The sequence below is a fragment of the Cyprinus carpio genome, chromosome A9 (genome assembly GCF_018340385.1).
Source record: "Cyprinus carpio isolate SPL01 chromosome A9, ASM1834038v1, whole genome shotgun sequence".
Lineage (NCBI taxonomy): Eukaryota > Metazoa > Chordata > Actinopteri > Cypriniformes > Cyprinidae > Cyprinus > Cyprinus carpio.
This window is the reverse complement of record NC_056580.1, coordinates 20,675,731-20,694,533: the sequence shown is the minus strand read 5'-3', so window position 1 is coordinate 20,694,533 and position 18,803 is coordinate 20,675,731. Positions and strand designations below refer to the sequence as shown.

The 18,803-nt window shown below is 34.8% G+C and overlaps 1 protein-coding gene across 1 annotated transcript in view; it reads right to left on the bottom strand.

Moving 5' to 3' along the window:
• The window catches only part of LOC109095779 (low-density lipoprotein receptor-related protein 1B-like), a 281,776-nt gene that overhangs the window by 154,344 nt on the left and 108,629 nt on the right, over positions 1–18,803 (bottom strand). Inside the window, exons 3-5 of the mRNA XM_042764066.1 lie at positions 15,197–15,334; positions 1,401–1,520; positions 203–331 (exon numbers count right to left, since the gene is read on the bottom strand). Coding sequence (XP_042620000.1) covers positions 203–331; positions 1,401–1,520; positions 15,197–15,334 — 387 coding nt within the window. The remainder of the gene's footprint in view (positions 1–202; positions 332–1,400; positions 1,521–15,196; positions 15,335–18,803) is intronic.

Sequence of the window (18,803 nt, the reverse complement as noted above, 5' to 3'; positions counted from 1 at the left end):
TTCAAGGTCAGAAAATTACCAGTGCCAAAGGCGGCTTAAAGCAGAAATGCAGCCGCTGTAAGTTAATTTCATTCATATCACACAGAGTAATAATCCACCTTGTTTCAACTCAGTGCACTCTTGTGAAAGAACAATATCAGGACATGACAACATTTCAGGCAGCTTATGTAGATCCCTGGTCATTAATCTATCATGCTCTTACCGTGTTTGGCTCTGCAGGAGCGTCTGTTCGGCTGCAGGCTGTACCCATCTGTACAGCTGCAGTGATATGACCCATAGGTGTTCATGCAGGTCTGGCTGCATGTCCCGTACATGGCACATTCATCATGATCTGTACACAGAGGAAGAGTCATTTATGACAAATTAGATGTGCTCAAACATGACCCAAATACATAAAATCCACTTAATGTGGCCTCTCGGTGGCTTCTCCCTATGCCACCTCATAACTCCGGGCAAGTCCTGCCTTGCACCAGTCTCCAGAGCTTTGCCTGTTTAAGCTGTACTGAAGTGTAATGTTCCAATGGTGATTTACTGATTTGTCTTAGTTGAACGTCCGGAGGCACTTTTTATGATCAAGTTACAAAATAGATCCAAAAAGTTTTTATTTTTATTTTGAGGCCTTAAAAAAATTATATTTCACACAAAAATATAAAATAAGTATGCATATACTCTATATAAAATATTTCTTAAAATATATTTAATATAATTCTAATATAATGTTTAATAGTTTGTCACAAAGTATCAGGGTTGAAAAACTTTAAAATAAATAAACAAACAATCAAACAAATAAATAAATACAATTTTACGCCTTATCAGCATCAAATGCTATATTCATGGAACATAAGAATAACTTTTCAATTAGTCTAAATAACAACACAATGATTTGTATTTTTTATTTTATTTTATTTTTTTAGTGGTGCAACATTTGATGCATTTAATTTTCATGGTAGGTTAACTTTATGTTAAATTTTGTTTTATGTTAGCTATGATAGATTGTTCATCTAACATACCTAATTTTCTCACAACCAAAAAATATAGGATTTGTGCTGTTAATGCTTAAAAAGTAAAGAGACCTCAAGATATACTATATTCCCTGAGACAAATCTATCCAGTTTACAACTTCCTGTTTGAGTCTGATTTCTGCTACTGAGACAATTAGGCATACTATTGCAATGGTTCAGCTATATTTCACCATCATGTACAACAACCAGCCTCTGTATCAACTCAGTGGGTCTCATTTAGGCCAAATTAGACTGAGTTACTTTGACCTTTCTGGAGTCATTGCCTTGCGTCAAAAAAACGGAAGCAGAACAGAGGTGTGAAAAGACACCCTGGGGACGGACAGCCACCCCTCTCCCTCCTCATCACCCAAAGCTAATCATTTGTCTGAGAGTGCCTACCTCTACAGCTACGCCCATCCTCTGCCACCTCAAATCCATCCGCACAGAAGCAGAATGTGCCGTTTCTGGTCATGATGCATCCATAACGGCAATGCAGCTCATGACAGGCTGACAGGAGTTCTGTGGGAGGAGAGAGAAAGAAAGAGTTTGAGAGCAACAGAAAAACATGTAAATTGCTTTTTGATTTCACTCCCTCTAAAAGCCCTTCCTTGCCATCAGCACAAGGATGTGCCAGCGCATACTGACAGTTGTGAGCCAGAGGCGGGGATCAATAGCACTCCGTGCGGGTGGAATCAGAGAGGTGCTCCACACAGATGAAAAAGAAAGATGAAATTAAAAGAAATACCTTACCTTTCTGTTGAAAATTCTATGAGGAAAGAAAAAGGTTTTGTTTGGAGACCTACAGAAGCTTTTAGCAATTCTTCCTGGTCTTTGGTCCTCAAAATTCAATCAACCTTCCACTTACACTTCCAGAGTTGTGCATGACTGGCTATTAGGTTTTTCATTAATAGTTTCCACAGTGGACCTTCGCTGAACACAATATTTAGCAAGCGTAAAATGGAAAGGGCTGCTAGTATCCTGATTGTTTGGCATGCTATATGAAACATTCTGATTGGTATCCAATACATTTTTCTTATAATTGAACACAGTATGAATCCTTCCATTACTATTGGCAAAAACACTATTGAGGAACAAATATGCAGCTATGGTTGCATAATGTTTCACATGCCGAAAGGTTCATGATCCCGATGAACTACATCTCTTAGGGGATAAAAAAAATAAAAATAAAAAGTCTGAGGGCTATTTTATTGTCCAAGTAAAGAAAACAAATGCAAAACAAGTTCTCTAAACAATAACACATGCAGTCTAACCAATAGCCTATCCAACCACTGAAATGCAATGATATTTTTGCATGTTGTGATTTAGGATGAATTTTACAAGTTTTGGAAGTTGTTACCAGTTTTGATCAATCAATCGTTCCCTCGCAAAACATTTGCGTTCTCTCGCAAAACCAGCTGAGGTCGGACAAACACTTCCTGTTTACTTTACAGCTTGTAGTGGTTTATACAGCTCCATAAGTTCACAATGGAGCGGTTCATAGAGTTTTGTTTTGAACTTGGAGAAATAGTCAGTGCATGCTTATTACGGCACGGTTTTGGGGACATACTAAAACGCTTAATGTAAAACACTGTGTGAGAGTCGTGGGAACGGAGCGAGGCCGGTGGAGCACCTGCGCCATTCACCGGTAACGAGTCCCGCGAAGGAGAACTGAAGGAGGGACTGATGACAGTGTTGGACGATAGAGGACCAGGCTCAGACTTTATTTTGTGTTTTGGTTCTGTTTGTGTGCGACAGTCGTCCACGAGTAGGGGCTGTCGCGGTCTTTTAGGTATATTTTATTATTAAAGTTTTGTTTGAATGTTCGCCGGTTCCCGCCTCATTCTTCCCGTGACTATAACATTTGTTACACACTGGATGACTAAATTCAGTACACGGATTACACACCATATTATTAAAGTAGACAGACAAGCAGAATAGCCCAGAATATGAACGTAACCTGGTCACTTTAAGCGTAGGCTATCCCTCATAGAAAGAAAGAGTTTTATTTTAAACTTGGACTCAAGTTTAAATAGGCTACAGTCAGCTTTGCCTATAGTATAAGACATGGTTTTGGGACATTCTAAAACACTTAATGTGGATGTAGCTACTATAACAGTGACATTGGAGGCCCAATTCGGTAAGGCCTAATAAATACTATTAATGCTAATAAAAATTGTAATATTAATAACCTTATTAATAGCTATCAGTAAAGCAAATAGCCATAATACAACGTTTCTCCCCCATTTAAAACCATCAGGATATAGAAAGGATCCTTAAGGTAAGCTGGACAAAGACAGTAGGCTATATAGGCTAAAACCAAAATATGGTAAATAGTTTATTAATAAAATATAGCCTATTATGCACAGGAAAGCAGACAAGCCCAGAATAGCTAGAAACAAGCCAAAACCTAATGTAAAGCGAAACTGGGCTCACGTACAGCTTTCTTTCATCACAAATCCAAATGTGTCCATATTCGCAATGTATCTGAAGAAAAAATCATAATGAACAAAAATGTGCTGCACTGGATATAAAAACCAAAACATCACAAAACATAATTTCTATTATTTAAAGTGATAACAGTGACACAAAATCACTTTAATAATATTTTTTGAAAAACTCAAAAGATATTTAAGTGTACGTTTAAGTTTATTTATCTGATCTGAGCTCTGATATTAGACATAATGCATCCTGTAATGCAAAGAGCAAAAATTTATTGTATTTTGTGTGTGGAATATCTGACAAAATGAACATAACATGACAATTTTCTACTAAGACAACCCTAAAATTCACTTTCGAGTTGTTGTTTTTTTCTGCCTTCTGTGCTGTACCGCCTGTCATTCTCTCTGTAAGGTCTCAGTGGAATACTATTGCAACAACCTAAAATTATTTTCATACAGTGCAAGCAACAAAGGCCACATCAGCACGTCGCTGAATCCCTCTGTCTGCCTGTCACATATTAAATCATGTGGCAGCTCTTGAGAAAGGCAACAGACCCAACCGGCTATTGGTCACTGCACTCTTCAGACATTTGAGGTGTGGATTTAACTTTATGCAAATCAGTTATTTGATTTCTTACATCTCGTGTCTGATTACTTTTAAGTATTAATTAACAGAATCAAGTCATATATCTAGTTGTATATTCATCATCATTTCAAACCAAAACTATATCTGTACCAGTGTTGGGTAAGTTACTTTCAAAAGTAATTAATTACTATTACTAATTACATCATCAATTTTGTATTTAAATTACTTTACTAATTACTCTGTCTGAAAAGTAACTAAGTTACTCAATAAGTAACTTAATTATCCAAATCGCTAATTAGGCTACATCTTAAAATCCCTATAAATCTTAATAGAAATTAAACTCTTTATTCTTTCAATTTGAGTCAAACATAGAATACTTTAGCCTTTTAGCTTTAAAACAACTGTAATACATTTTTATATATAAAAAAAAAATAATTAAAAAAGTAGCCTTCTTTGGTTAATAAATAGAAATTCTCTGAACAACAACATATCTGAATAACAAAAAAGCTTAACAAAGGAAAAAAAAAATACATTCATAAGATCAACAGAATCATGTGTGATTTGTTATAAGGTAAAAAGTAGACACAGGCTTTCTATAGACATATTTCTCATGTCTCTGTGTCAAATATTCGCTGAGCTTGTGACGTGTAGAAAGTTGCTCACAGAGACCTAGATGGCATAAAGTGCACCCTGTTTGTTTGGTTTATTTTGCAAAAAGCACAATGTTTTGTTTTAATGCCAGTGTACACAAATAAAACTAAGCCCTTTTTAGATTAGATTGATTTTAGTTTTATCTGTATCTAAGTATTTAAGGTTTCTCTGTAAATCAGGAAAAACTAAAAGTGAACACGCTGGTGCGCAGAGGGTTAAAGACGCTGCATTCAATTTTATCTTTAGACGGTAAATTTAGATTTCTTTACTGTATGTAACGCAAGTACTTTATAAGTAACTGTAATTAAATTACCTAAAAATGAGCAGTAATCCCTTACTTTACTTTTTCAGTGGATAAGTAATTTAATTACAGTAACGTGTTACTTAGTAACATGTTACACCCAACACTGTTTTGTACATTTTCTTTTTCTGCCCTGTGCAACCTTTTATACTGTTTTGTACATCAAAACGGCATACATTAAAATACTACAACTACTGCTATTACCACTACTAACATAATATGTATAAAATGAATATCCATTGACACTCCTGAAATTTGATTTTATTATAAAATAATATATTTTCTTAAATTATTATTATTATTATTATTATTATAAATACAAAATGTACAAAATAAAATATATTGATATTCTCCATTTTAAGTTAACTAAACTAAACTAAAAAATAAAATAAATAATTTAAAATAATAGCCAAAGTGCTTTCCAGTTATGTGTGAATCAGGTGGTCAGTGAACAAACTGTAGATGGTCTGTAAAAAAGCCATCTGATGCTGAGACTTGCAGCTGGCATGCTAAATCAGGTATGAAGGATTTATGGATTCATCACAACTTTCATGACATGTCTTAGCAGCAACACCAGTGTCATGCTTCTTTTGTAACAGAAAATGCAATATACATGTTGAATCATAAGAGTAAACGGATATTTAGGGTGTATCTTAAAAACATCAAAGAATATTTATTTAATATTTAAAAACATAAAAGGATAAATATCATTTTGATATTGAAAACATTACAAGTAATATTCCATTAACCCAAACTAGTAAATTTTTTCCTGTGGCTAAATACGTAATTGCTGACTAGCATATAAGATTTTTTTTTGTTCTTTTTTTTCCCAATGGTTAATAAACACCATTCACTGAAAATTTTAGCATTTTACATGTTAACAATTCTTAGAAGGCAAAGCATAGATTTTAATTGTGCTGTCAGGAGAGAGGCAGATGCATGTTTAGCCAATCAGAAATGCTCTCTGTCTATCTGTAATTCTGAACATTCAGGTTGTGACATGGGGTTGGCGGACTGATTAGAGGTTTGGGTTTTGTAGAAAGAGCATGTGGTTGAACTAAAATCTCCTACATAACTTTTAGGTCCTGTTGTGTTTAGATAGTCCTGAAAATGAACACTAGTTTAAGCTCTGATTTTACTATTCATATCCCTTAACTTTGAGCAGCTGCATTCATGAACTTTTAACTGGATGCAACCTGCTTTGTGGAGACAAAAGGCCAGGTGAAGCAATGAGATGGTAGGCTGACAGACATTTAGGACTAATCGTTATATCTGCTTTCAAACATCAGCACACTCTCATGATCAGACACATAGCCAGACAGAGAGATATACACAATGCTGATGCTGACAAATCGCATTGCTTTGCTAGGCAACGTTACAGAAAAGTATACAGAAATCATCTCAGAGAATGATCAACATTAAATCAGAATCAGGGACAGTCCACCAAAAGAATATTTTCTTAACATCTTTTTTTTTCTTTTATTTTTTTTTAAGAAGAAAATAAAAGGCTTTGGTATTATCTGACTGTAAGCCAGTTTTTTTTTTTTTTTTTTTTTTTTTTTTTTTTTTTTTTTTTTTTGTGAAGACTTGCATATCAATTTAATGAAAAACACCTGAAAGGTCATCTGTTGCACTGTCTGAAAAGCACAGTAATCATCATAAGCATGCACACTGTTTTTATTGTGAATAGTTTGCCGTGAGTTCAGCACTTGTGTTTTTTTTTTTTTTTTTTTAATGCACCATTTATTTTAAATAGATATTTTTAAAGACACGTCTCTAGGTAGAGTGGCCTGTTTCATTCATTTGCATTCAGCAAATGTTGCATTCAGTTCCATTCATTCTCTGTCTTTCTCGCACTCTCTATAGAGTAAATGTGTCCTGTAGCACGGTTATGTGCACTATTAGAGTGAATGTGTCCTGGTTGTGGGTGCTTTCATATGACCTGAATGCTGCTGAAAATGATAAATTACAATTTCTTAAATTAAAAATGAGGTCCCTATTGGAGTTATTTTTGTACATTTGTTTTGAATTCAACAAAACGTTTCAAAAAAATATCTTAAATTGTGTTCCAAAGACGAACAAAGCTTTTACGGGTTTGGAATGACATGGGGGTAAGTGAATAATGACAAAATTTTCATTTTGGGATGGAGTATCCCTTTAATAAGAATTTTACTTTAGAATGTTTTGGGGCCAGAAGTAGTAAAATAGTAAAGTTCTCTCTCTCTCTATGGCAAAGCACTTATGTTTCTTGTAACGGAGGGTCTCTCCTCCAATCACTGTCACCCCAGCCCACATGAAGGCTCACCACAGTGGGGGAGCGTAATAATGGAATGCTGCTGACAGCGAGTGACGAGGCACACTTGATGCTTATTGTGCCCTGTCACCGCTGCCATAAATCCAGTCTCACGTCTTTCCTGTGCTGAGTCAGCCTCCCCTTGTGCATCACAAACTATGCTTGAGGTCAAGGTACGCTGCCACATGAGGGGACACCAGAAAGCCGTTGGCTCCCTGGCAGAAAAAATGTCAGGGGCAGATACTAACTTTAAAGGCCTTGAAAAAAATAGCAAGAGATCAGTGGGAGTCCTGGCTTACTTGTTGCCTTAGGTGACAACATCCTATGACTTTCGAAAATAGGAATATAAAAAAAAAAAAAAAAAAAAAAGTGGTAAAAAAAGTGGTAAGTCCAAAAAGTGGACTTTGAGTGCCTTAAAGGGGAATTTCTGTCATTATTTACTCACACTCAGTGGTGCTAATCTATGTTGCTGCCCCATATGTTTCTTTTAAATTAAATAGATCAAAACTGACAGTAATTATACAGTATTTATACAAAACTTTTTAGTCATAAAAGAATCCTATCACATTTTCAACAAAAATATTAAGCAACACAATGAAAATTGTTAACTATTTTCAACATTTCTTGCCAAGACAGAACTGCTTGTGGTTCCAGCAAACCCATCATTTCATCACAATTTCACCATCAAGTTAGGCACATCAACCATAACTCCTTCAAAAACAGCCAGAAACCTTGGAGTTATGATTGATGATCAGCTAACTTTCTCAGACCACATTGCTAAAACTGTCCGTTCCTGCAGATTTACTTTATCCAACATTAAGAAGATCAGGCCCTTTCTTTCCGAACATGCTGCACAACTCCTTGTTCAAGCTCTTGTTCTGTCCAGGCTAGACTATTGCAACGCTCTCTTGGCAGGTCTTCCAGCCAGTTATATCAAGCCTTTACAATTAATCCAGAACGTGGCAGCAAGATTAATTTTTAATGAGCCGAAAAGCATACACGTCACACCTCTATTTATCAATTTGCACTGGCTACCAATAGCTGCTCGCATAAAATTCAAGGCATTGATGTTTGCATACAAAACCACCACTGGCTCTGCACCACTTTACCTAAATTCATTACTTCAGACTTATGCGCCCTCTAGAAGCTTGCATTCTGCAAGTGAACATCGCTTGATTGTGCCATCCCAAAGAGGCACAAAATCACTTTCACGGACTTTTAAATTAAATGTTCCCTCCTGGTGGAATGACCTGCCCAACTCAATCCGAGCAGCTGAGTCCTTAACCATCTTTAAGAATCGGCTTAAAACACATCTCTTCCATCTTTATTTGACCCTCTAACTTTTTCACTCACTATTCTAATTATATTTAAAAAAAATAAATAAAAAAATCTAACTACCTTTTTAATCTTTTTGTATTCTATCTATTTTCTTTTCATTTATTATACAATTTTCTAAAAAAGACCTTTAACACTAGCTTGCTCTATTCTTTTTCTATTCTATCTGTTTTCTTTTTATTTATTATATTATTTAAAAGCCCTTGCTACGTATACTGTGTTTAGGCTAACTGAGACATGTTATAGCACTTATATATCATTGCTCTTTTGTTGTTTTTGATTGCTTCCATTGTCCTCATTTGTAAGTCGCTTTGGATAAAAGCGTCTGCTAAATGACTAAATGTAAATGTAAATGTAACATTTATAATGCTTATTGATCATTCTTAGAATGATTTCTGAAGGATCATGAGACACTGAAGACTGAAGCAATGACTGCTGAAATTTTAGCTTTGTCTATGCATATTTAAGCATTGCCCACCAGACCACATCTCCAACTATTATTAATTTAATGAGAGGCTCAAAACAAATAAAACAATCAATTAAACAAATCCCGAACAAAACGATAAAATAGAAAAAAATCTATGTGCATGAAACAAACAAATAAAGTTGTTATTCTTATCAATAACTTAGAGAAGATTCTTTCTTCTGTTGATACACAGATGGCTTGAAAACTACTTATTACCCCACCCACACAAACATGAACATGAGTGAAAAGAAAGAGCAGCAGAAGTCTGTGATTTTACTTCCCCATATGGATTAATTACAGGCCAGCTCTGGAGACCTTCATGGCCTTTGTTTCTCCAAGGTCTGTCTTAATCCAATCCTTTGCCTGGTTTTCAGGGCCCCCTAATCAATCTGGGACCAAATTAAGATGCTAATCTTTGCACAAGCCATGGTCATTGGAGAAGAAATAGTGTTTAATAAGCATGCCATAAGCCAGAGAAGAATTAGATTTGTTAAAAATGGTACTCTCTTGACAAATTAAAGTTCTCACAGTATGTATCTAAACTGATGCATTCCTGACATTAAAGTATGCCGTATTTATCAAGATCTGTTTATGTAAAATGCACAAATCATTTCCATAATTATATTACAATAATTTGATATACATATACAGTGTATACACACACACACACGCACACACACACACACATATAGTTTTTGGAAGAACATTCTTATGTTCACCACGGCTGAAATTATTTATTATTATTACAGTTACAAAAAACAGTTAAAAACAGTTATCCTGTGAAAACTTTTTACAATTTAAAACAACAGTTTTCTATTTTAACATATAAAATGTATTTATTTTGAAGAATGTCTAAGCTGTGAATATTCTCACACTGTTACTTATTAATCCCAGATGCAATAAGCATTACAAATTATCTTCTGTATTCAGTCATGATGTAAATTCCAAGACAAAAGCATCAGTGTAAATCATTTAGCATCTTAATGCATTTTTAAACCTCCCTTCCTTCAAAGAAAAAATAATGCTGTAATTGGATTTGATATCACCAGATTGTAATAGGTTATTTCAAAACACTACAAAAGGTAATGATTTGACGGATGATTCAGATGATACAGTATAAACAGAGAAGCACATCAAATACTGATGTAAAAAACTGGCATTTTTAGAAGTCAAAAAGAGCAGCGGTTAAAGCTAGAAGAAGCCAAGCTTTAAGTCAGTTACAGTCTAATGACTATATATAGTATAGTATACAGTATTTTCCAAGAAAATACTATGTCTATTTTAATGTGCTACTTGTCATTTCCTTGAAATGTGCAATTAGCAATTTTAAGTGAAAAAATGTTTCTACATATTTTTTTAATTAAAAAAAAAAAAAAGGGGCAAGTGTTGGCATTTTACATGTTGCATCATAGGATTTCAGTTGCATCATGAGATATCACACAACCTTCAGTTTAAAGCACAACAAAAGTCATGCATAAAAACCATAAGCATATTTAGCAAAGCTGTGCTATGCTGCGATCATTACCAACAAGACTGTTCCTTCTCCTCTAGATAATCCTATTAGTGAAAATAATCAGACAATGAGACTAAAAACGAACGAAGGATCCTGGAATAAGAAGTCCCGGGTTAATCCTCTAGAGTTAGCCTATGCCTTTATGAACTCAGATGGGTCAAAAAGTCAACGGTGATTGCTTATTATTGCACAAATGTGACCCTACATTATGATTTAGAACTATCCCCAAAGGAAGCATAGTCAACTGCACATTGAGTGCTACCTTGTCATTATACTATTCAAATGAGGTACTTGACTTTCACATTTATGGTAGCCTGGTAATTAAAAGTTTGTGACCCACTGAGACTAACAATATGAGCCATCTTCAAACAACAGTGAACAGCCACATAGTGTACAGCATCACAGAACATAATCGGTTTCATCTGAAAATGACCAGCAGCTAGCAAGGGGAATGTTTAATGTGTTCTGGATGATATTCCGTATCATTACATAAAACAAATTCAATAAATATGCTAATAGCTTGTGTAGGTGAATGCACTCCACTTTTCTTTAAACTGAAGAGAAAACAGGAAATGGCTTGCACTGCATTTTTGTACTGTTGTTACCGCTGCCATCCTGACCCTAAGGGATACTGTTTGTTTATTTATATGAATTGTTGGAAATTAAAAGTTAATCAAGTGAAATAATTGAATGCTGTTGAGAGGCAAAGCAAGGGAGGGAAGGTACATCTGTGACATTGTTTTTCATTACTTTGCAAAAGCAACGCTATCTATTAACAATGTCTTCCCCAAATTTGTACAACTATATCAAAATATGGTGATATCAAAGTTATATTATATATTACTGTATTCTTGAATAAATAGATGCACACTTAGGGGAGCATAAGAGACTAATTTCAAAAACATTTTACAAATTTTGCTGACCCCAAACTTTTGAACGGTGCTGAAATATTATCAAATTAAATTAGACATCATTAAATCAAAACTTTGAATGCTGGTTAATTGCTTTGTGTGTCTTTAACCATAGATAGGTAGATTTGTTTCTGCTTTAAGCGGGAGAGGAACATCTCAATGGATCAAATGGTAGATCAAAACTGTAGAACAGTAAGCAGGCAGTTTTAATGTACAACACATATGGAGAATTATTTCTGTAATCACATTTCAGGGCTGTGAAGAGACTTCTTCTGTACTGAAAGAGACTTTCTCTAAGCTTTCTTCTTATTTTATTTTCTACTTCTGTAATTACTGTAATTGGTATTTGCTTTTGAGAAAAGGAATCACAAGCTGCTTTTTAATGACTGAGCATTATACAAGCAGAATCTATGGAATTACCACTCCATCTATGGAGTGTTCATTTGTTATTGCATTTCAGAATAAAGACAATGCAAATGGGGGTCAAGAAAAAGTCAGAGTTTGCAATATATTTCTTCCTCCTCTACTGTAAAACACACTCTGTGCACTTTAATAAGACGACAGAATGCAGGTTAAGGTGCTTATATACTCAGAGAAATTGGGATAATCTGCAAAAATCTGTGTCGATCGGTTTATTCTTAAGCGATTTATGACCGTCCATCGATAAAGGGATGCAGTTCAACATGTTTACATGCAGCTTATTAAGCATAACCAGTTTAAGAATGTGCATGTAAACGCACTCAATAAAGCCTATGGCCAGTTGGTTCCAAAAAGAAATATAAAACCTGTGCTAACTGAAAGAAAACAAGATGGCAAAAAAGACTGAATCCAAGATTTGGAGACAATATCGCATAATTAGAGATTTACAAGCAATTTTTTTTTTTTTTTTTTACCAAATTAGGTATTTTCAGAACAGCACGAGCGTCAATCAAATCTGAAAAAAAGAGAGATTGATACATAATCCATAAAATATTAATAATAATAATTTGATGCTGAGTTGCAGCATAAATGGTCAAAAAAGTATTTGAAAGCACCTTTGAAAGACCTTATGTACATAACCACATGTAACTATGACCAAATGCTGTCACCACAGACACATTTCTTGCCACTTGTATGCTCACAGCTTGTGAGGAACTTCTGAAAATTCCACCTAAGAGCTCCTAAATTCAAATGTGCCCTCTTTTCATCCCCACCTGTCAAGTATCAGTGCTGGCTGAGAGGAGCCAGATTTTGCACAGTGAAAAAGACATAGCCAGGTGCTGAAAAAAAAAAGAAAAAAAAAGAAAGGAGCAACAACAAAAAAAGTTGCCATCTCTGAAAATCTCCACTCCACTGAAAGACAATCATTAAAATAAAGAATTGCCAAAGTGTGTGAAGGTGAAATAATGCTGTCTTTGTATTCCATATGGGCAGAGTTTTGTGTTATACCATCCTGGGATTCATTATGTAAATTTATTATGAGAGTGGGAGGGAAAGTGTCAGCAAAGACCCAGCTGCCATGCCCCAACTTCTCTGTGGTGACCTCATTTCCTCCCGTCTGCAGGTGTATGGTTGGAAACACATGTTGAATGCCCCGGGCCCGAACTCCTCAGTGGCCAGTGTTTACTCATTCAAGTAGCCCCTTTGATGAAATATACCATGTTGCTTAGTTCAGCAGAAAGTTAAATCATCAACAGAAACACGTCCAGACATTTCACTTCTGTGTAACATGTAAATCTGCCTTACGTATCATTAATAACACCTGCATGTGGTTTAAAAGCTAATGTAATTTTTCATTACACACAAGCTGCAAAAACATCAAATTAGAGGTGGAAAAACTAAACAAAATGAAGACGTTTGAAAAACATTTGCACTATGACTGCAGTGAAGTAAACGGCAACTAAGAAGTCTGCAAACTGAGCAAGAGTGGAATGAAAAAAGGATTTATTGCCCCAGGCACTCATTGCTTAATTAGCTGTATCTAAAAACAAACAAATGGAGGAGGAGAACAATGAACATAATGTCTCTTAATGCTTCCTAACACCCAAGGATAACTTTCTGTGATACATCACTTCAGGCTCTGAGCACCTCTTTCTTTATCTGCAATACGTCAAGTCAAAACCTTAATCTTTCTGCCCACTGAACTAGACCAATCTCTTTCCTTGCACTGGAAGGCGATTGGTTCTTCTGTCAGAGAAAGATGTTTGGAGGTTAGCCCTTCCTCTAGGGCAAATAAACCTGAAAAGTGAGGTTTGGCTCATAAGGAATGAGCTAATATAGTGGCAAAGGGTAATATCATTTTTATATACCAATGTAGACAGATACAATAATATTTAACTGTGCACTGTTTTTATGAGAGGAAATATAATTTGAAGTGAATTTACAGTGGAATCCAAAAGTAAGAGATCTGTAGTGAAAATGCTTCTATTTAGCATTTTTTAAGAACATTTCCAAAATCTAGAAATAATGAATGTAAAATATTAGCATATTTAAAATTAACTGAAATAAACTAAAATGTACTGCTCTTTTGAGACTAGGATATTTTTTATTTTATTTAATGTATTATAAATAAATTATGGAAGCTTGTTTCTGTGTTAAAAATAATATGAGAATTACAATGTAATATATATATATATATATATATATATATATATATATATATATATATATATATATATATATATATATAGTATATATATATATATATATAATATATATATATATATTTTACATTTTTAATTTTAGATTTGTCAACATTTACTATAAATAAATTATGAAAGCTTGTTTCTACGGGATAAAAGAATTTGACTTTTTATCTCACAATTCTGACTTTTTTCAATTACGACTTTTTCGACATATAATCCCAGAATTGTGACATTTAACCAAAAGAACTGTGAGATGAAGAACTGCAAGAGATGAAGAACAGCAAGGGAAAAAAATGTCTGAATTAAAAAAAAAAAAAAAAAAAAAAAATATATATATATATATATATATATATATATATATATATATTATTATTATTATTATTATTATTCTGTGGCAGAAATAGGCTCCTTAAATAAACAAACAAACAAATAAATAAATAACTTTTGGATACAACTGACTATTCATACCTAACAGCATGTACATGAGTCACATTTCAAAGGCAATTCAAAAGTAATTATTATTTTTCCACCAGTCTCTCAAGTCTAGAAAAATGTGTTGTTGCTCCAACCCTGCAGGAAACCCCCGCAATCCACCTGATATTATAATCTGGTGTTGTTTTTATTGATCACTGGCCTGTTTTCAGCTAGGTTCTGGATCAAAGGGCAGGATCAGCTGCTCCTGGCACTGCCCAGCTGGGTGCCATACTCTTCCAGTTTACCAAAGGTCGCACTCTTGGCCAGCCTGAGGTGTGCCGCTTCTACTAACAGGAATCCACCCAATGCCAACTGCTGAGTCAGTATTGTCATATCACAGAGTCCAGGTGGCTCCACCTGCTTGTTATTGTGGCTTGGATGATTGTGAACAAGAGATGATTGTGTCCAACATTACACCTGCAGCGTCATACACCTGTTTGCCTTCCATTAATGTAAAGCCAGTTTGTGTAAAGATATGCAGCATTAGGCTGTCAATATAAATGCTGTTTTTGTCCAAACAGTGAGCTTATTAATACTGACAGATCAAAATAAACATCTGCATAGCTAATATCTTGCAAAGACATTATAATTTCGTGTACTCACCTCGACAGTGGACTCCTTCATCAAAACCGTCCTCACAGTCTTTGGCCCCATTACAGAGCTTGTTGAAGTGAATGCACTTTCTCGTCCCGATACACTGTATGTGATTTAGAGGACATCTGACTATCACCTCCACCTTACCTAAAGAACAGGAAAGAATGATGGTTTACATACATGTCTGGTGTGATTTTGCAAAAACATATCATCCACACAGTTTCACTGCATTGTCAGTAATTACTTTAATAAATGCTAAGACAGTTTTATGCAAATCTATGTGGTTCAGACAAATGTCACTTGCTTTAATTTGCTAATCTTTGAGGGATGCAAATGAAAATGGGAAACAATCCAGTTGATTGAATTTAGCTTAAAATGCACTGCCAGCCCCAGAGTGATTTCATTCTGTGACAAAAACTTTCCTTCAGCACCATTTCCTGTCAGTGGTTCTTTAAGAGAAATGCTAATGGAATGATTACAGGTTTCTCATTTACAATTCGTTCTTCCTCTTTCCTATCCTAATGAATGCTAATTTAATTAGCAACTTAAAGCCAATACATCTCTTACTGCAAAAGTAAAGTTCTGCAATGCAATAAGGTTGCAGAAAGTGTTTAAGCAAATTGGCATTTGTTTCAAAGTAGAAATATTAACAAAGTATAAATGACTAATTAGTACTGTACCTAATTATTACTAATCTGCAAAGGCAGATTAAATTGATCAAAAGCGACAGTAAATATATGTAGTTACAAAAACAATCTATTTCAAATAAACTTTCTATCCGTCAAAGAATCTTGATTAAAAAAAAAAAAAAACATTTGCAACATTGATGATAATAATAAAATGTTACTTGAGCACCAAATCGGCATATTAGAATGATTTCTGAAGGATCATGTGACACTGAAGATTGGAGTAAAGGCTGCTGAAAATTCAGCTTTGCATTTGTAAATTACACTGTCAAATGAAAGTAGAAAACTTGTAATTGTTATTGTAATTCTAATATTTCACAATATTAGTGCTTTTACTGTATTTGATCAAATAAATTCAGAACACATACACACAATGCAATAAGTTTGCAGAACCATTTTAAACATACTTTCTCTAAACTGTTCTGAATATATAACCCCCCCACCCCAAAAAAATAATTTAACATTTATAAAATTAAATAAACAAATATTACACACTAATTAGAATCAATATGCAGCCATAAGCAAAAACCCTGTAGAAACAACATTATTCAAAACAGACAGCACCGAACTCCAGATAAACAATTAATTCAATAAAAACAGATTTCATGCAGTAAATGATAGCATTGCTGTAAATAGCCCTTTTCTCCATAAAAAAAAAAAAAATACATCAACAGTCTGCAAACGCCGCCACAAATGCAAATGTATTTACTTGAAGGCATTAGTCTGTACAGTAAACAGACGTTCGCATGTAGGCTATGCTGCTGTGCTATTCTGAATCACTCTGTGTGTGAGAGAAAAAGAGCAAGAGAAAGAGAGAAAAAAAAAAGACAGACACAAACAAACACACATAAACAACTATTGACATGGCTGCACCAAGCAGCTGTTTAAAGATTCATGAGGCACATAGGTGACCCTCATCTGCTTGAGCAGCCACAAGAACACATAAAACACGTCTAAGTGAAACATCGAATTCCATCTCGCACACTGTGAATATGTCACATTGCACCTTAACTACACTGGTATCAATTACCATAACTGCAGCACAGCTACTTAGCGTGAGATTTGTAGCTCATGTGACAGGACCTCTTACAAATCTTCAGAGTTCCAGTTTCCTCCGAGCTCTGATCCTACACCACTGAAAACATCCTCCGGAAGAGTCGAGGTTATTCATCAGCTTTCATTTAGACTTCATAAGATAAAATGACGATATAATTAAGGGGGTGGTTTAATGGGGGGATGTCATCCCTTAACATATAACAAGCGCATGATTTATCCGCCAATGCATTTATGCTTTTCACATTTTACAAAAGCTTCTCATTGTTCTCACTGACATTTTCCTTTTCCTCAGTCATGAAAATATGCCGAACCTTTTTTTTTCTTTCTTTTTTTTTTTTGACCACCTTTTTACGAGCTCCAAGGATATTCTAAATTAGGGAAAGTCAAATGTAAGTGACCTTAACTTTGCATACACCTATTTCAAACGTGAGTACAAAAGGCAGGCTAATCGACCTCACAACCTCGTGGCTTTTCTTCAGAGAGCTGGAGGAGAAGATACAGGACAGGCTTTTCAATTAAAACGTCATTTGTTTCAATCCTTGGCCATACATACATACACAACTCAGCAAATTTTACGGTGTCAGAGGGATTTTGGGGCCCAAATATGTTGATTAATAGCCATGCTAATTTTCAATTAAAACTGTACAGATGTACTGCCCAACATCTCTCTGATTATGCATTCATGAGGCACTTTTCCATTATTCATGAGTAAATACAGCAACAAAACAATTGAGGGGGGCCATGTCACATGCATTGCTCTGTTAACGCAGTGGAGTGAGGGGCTGTGACAAACTGTGATTATCCTAATAAAACTGCATTGTCAAAAACAGAATCATTCCACTCACAAACTGATTGGGGACTAATCTAATCAGATGAGAGGGAGAGATGAATATTCAGGAGTTTCAGATGTACCGTTCTGGATAACACAGATGGCGTCTGTGCAGTTGAGAGATGATAGGAAATTATTTCTCTTCACCCTGTACCAAATTGGAAGCCAGACAGCACTCATGGTGAAACATCCTCCATCATGAGAAAACTCATGAAAGTAGAGGCAGAAAACACATGCTTATCATACTTGAATGTAGGAGAACTGTAAAAAAAAAACAAAAAAAAAAACATCATTCACTTTAAACCAATGATTCAAGCAAAAATACAAGTCTATAATCCATAGTAACTCTTCCTCAAGTGAAAACGTCCATCTCCTGTTGTCCTCTCACATTTCAAAACTGTTTTTAGAACAGTGTTTGATCTGTGCATATTTCTCACCTGATTCACTCAAGACGACTGTTTCACTGGAGAAATCAATATTGTGGATAGACAACTCGTATTTTAGCCAGAAGCAACTGTTTGAAGTTAAACACATCTTAATGATGAATTTATTACAAATACGCAGCGTTTCACTTTACAAGATGTCAACTGACGAACTAAAGTAGTGTTGACTACTTGTGGATTACTATCAGCTGTTTGAACTCCTATTATGACGGCACCCATTCACTCTAGAGGATCCATTGGAGAGCAATTTATATAATGATAAATTTCCCCAAATCTGTTCTGATGAAGAAACAAACTCATCTACATCTTGATGGTTTAAAGGTGAGTAAACTTTTAGCAAATTTTCATTGTTGGGTGAACTATTACTTTAAAAGTGTACATAGTCCCTTGTTCTGTGTGTCTAATTCAAAACAGATCAACAAACAGGAGCATTTGAAGAGAAAAAATCTGCACTTTTTCAAGCTATTTATTTAATTGGCATGAGATTTGTCATAGGTTTCATGCTATGAAAAAAATAAAACAAATTACCAATTCCACAGGACAATGCATAATGAATAATGCATCTAATTTCCATTCAACCTCTGGTGGTAAAGAGGAGCTAG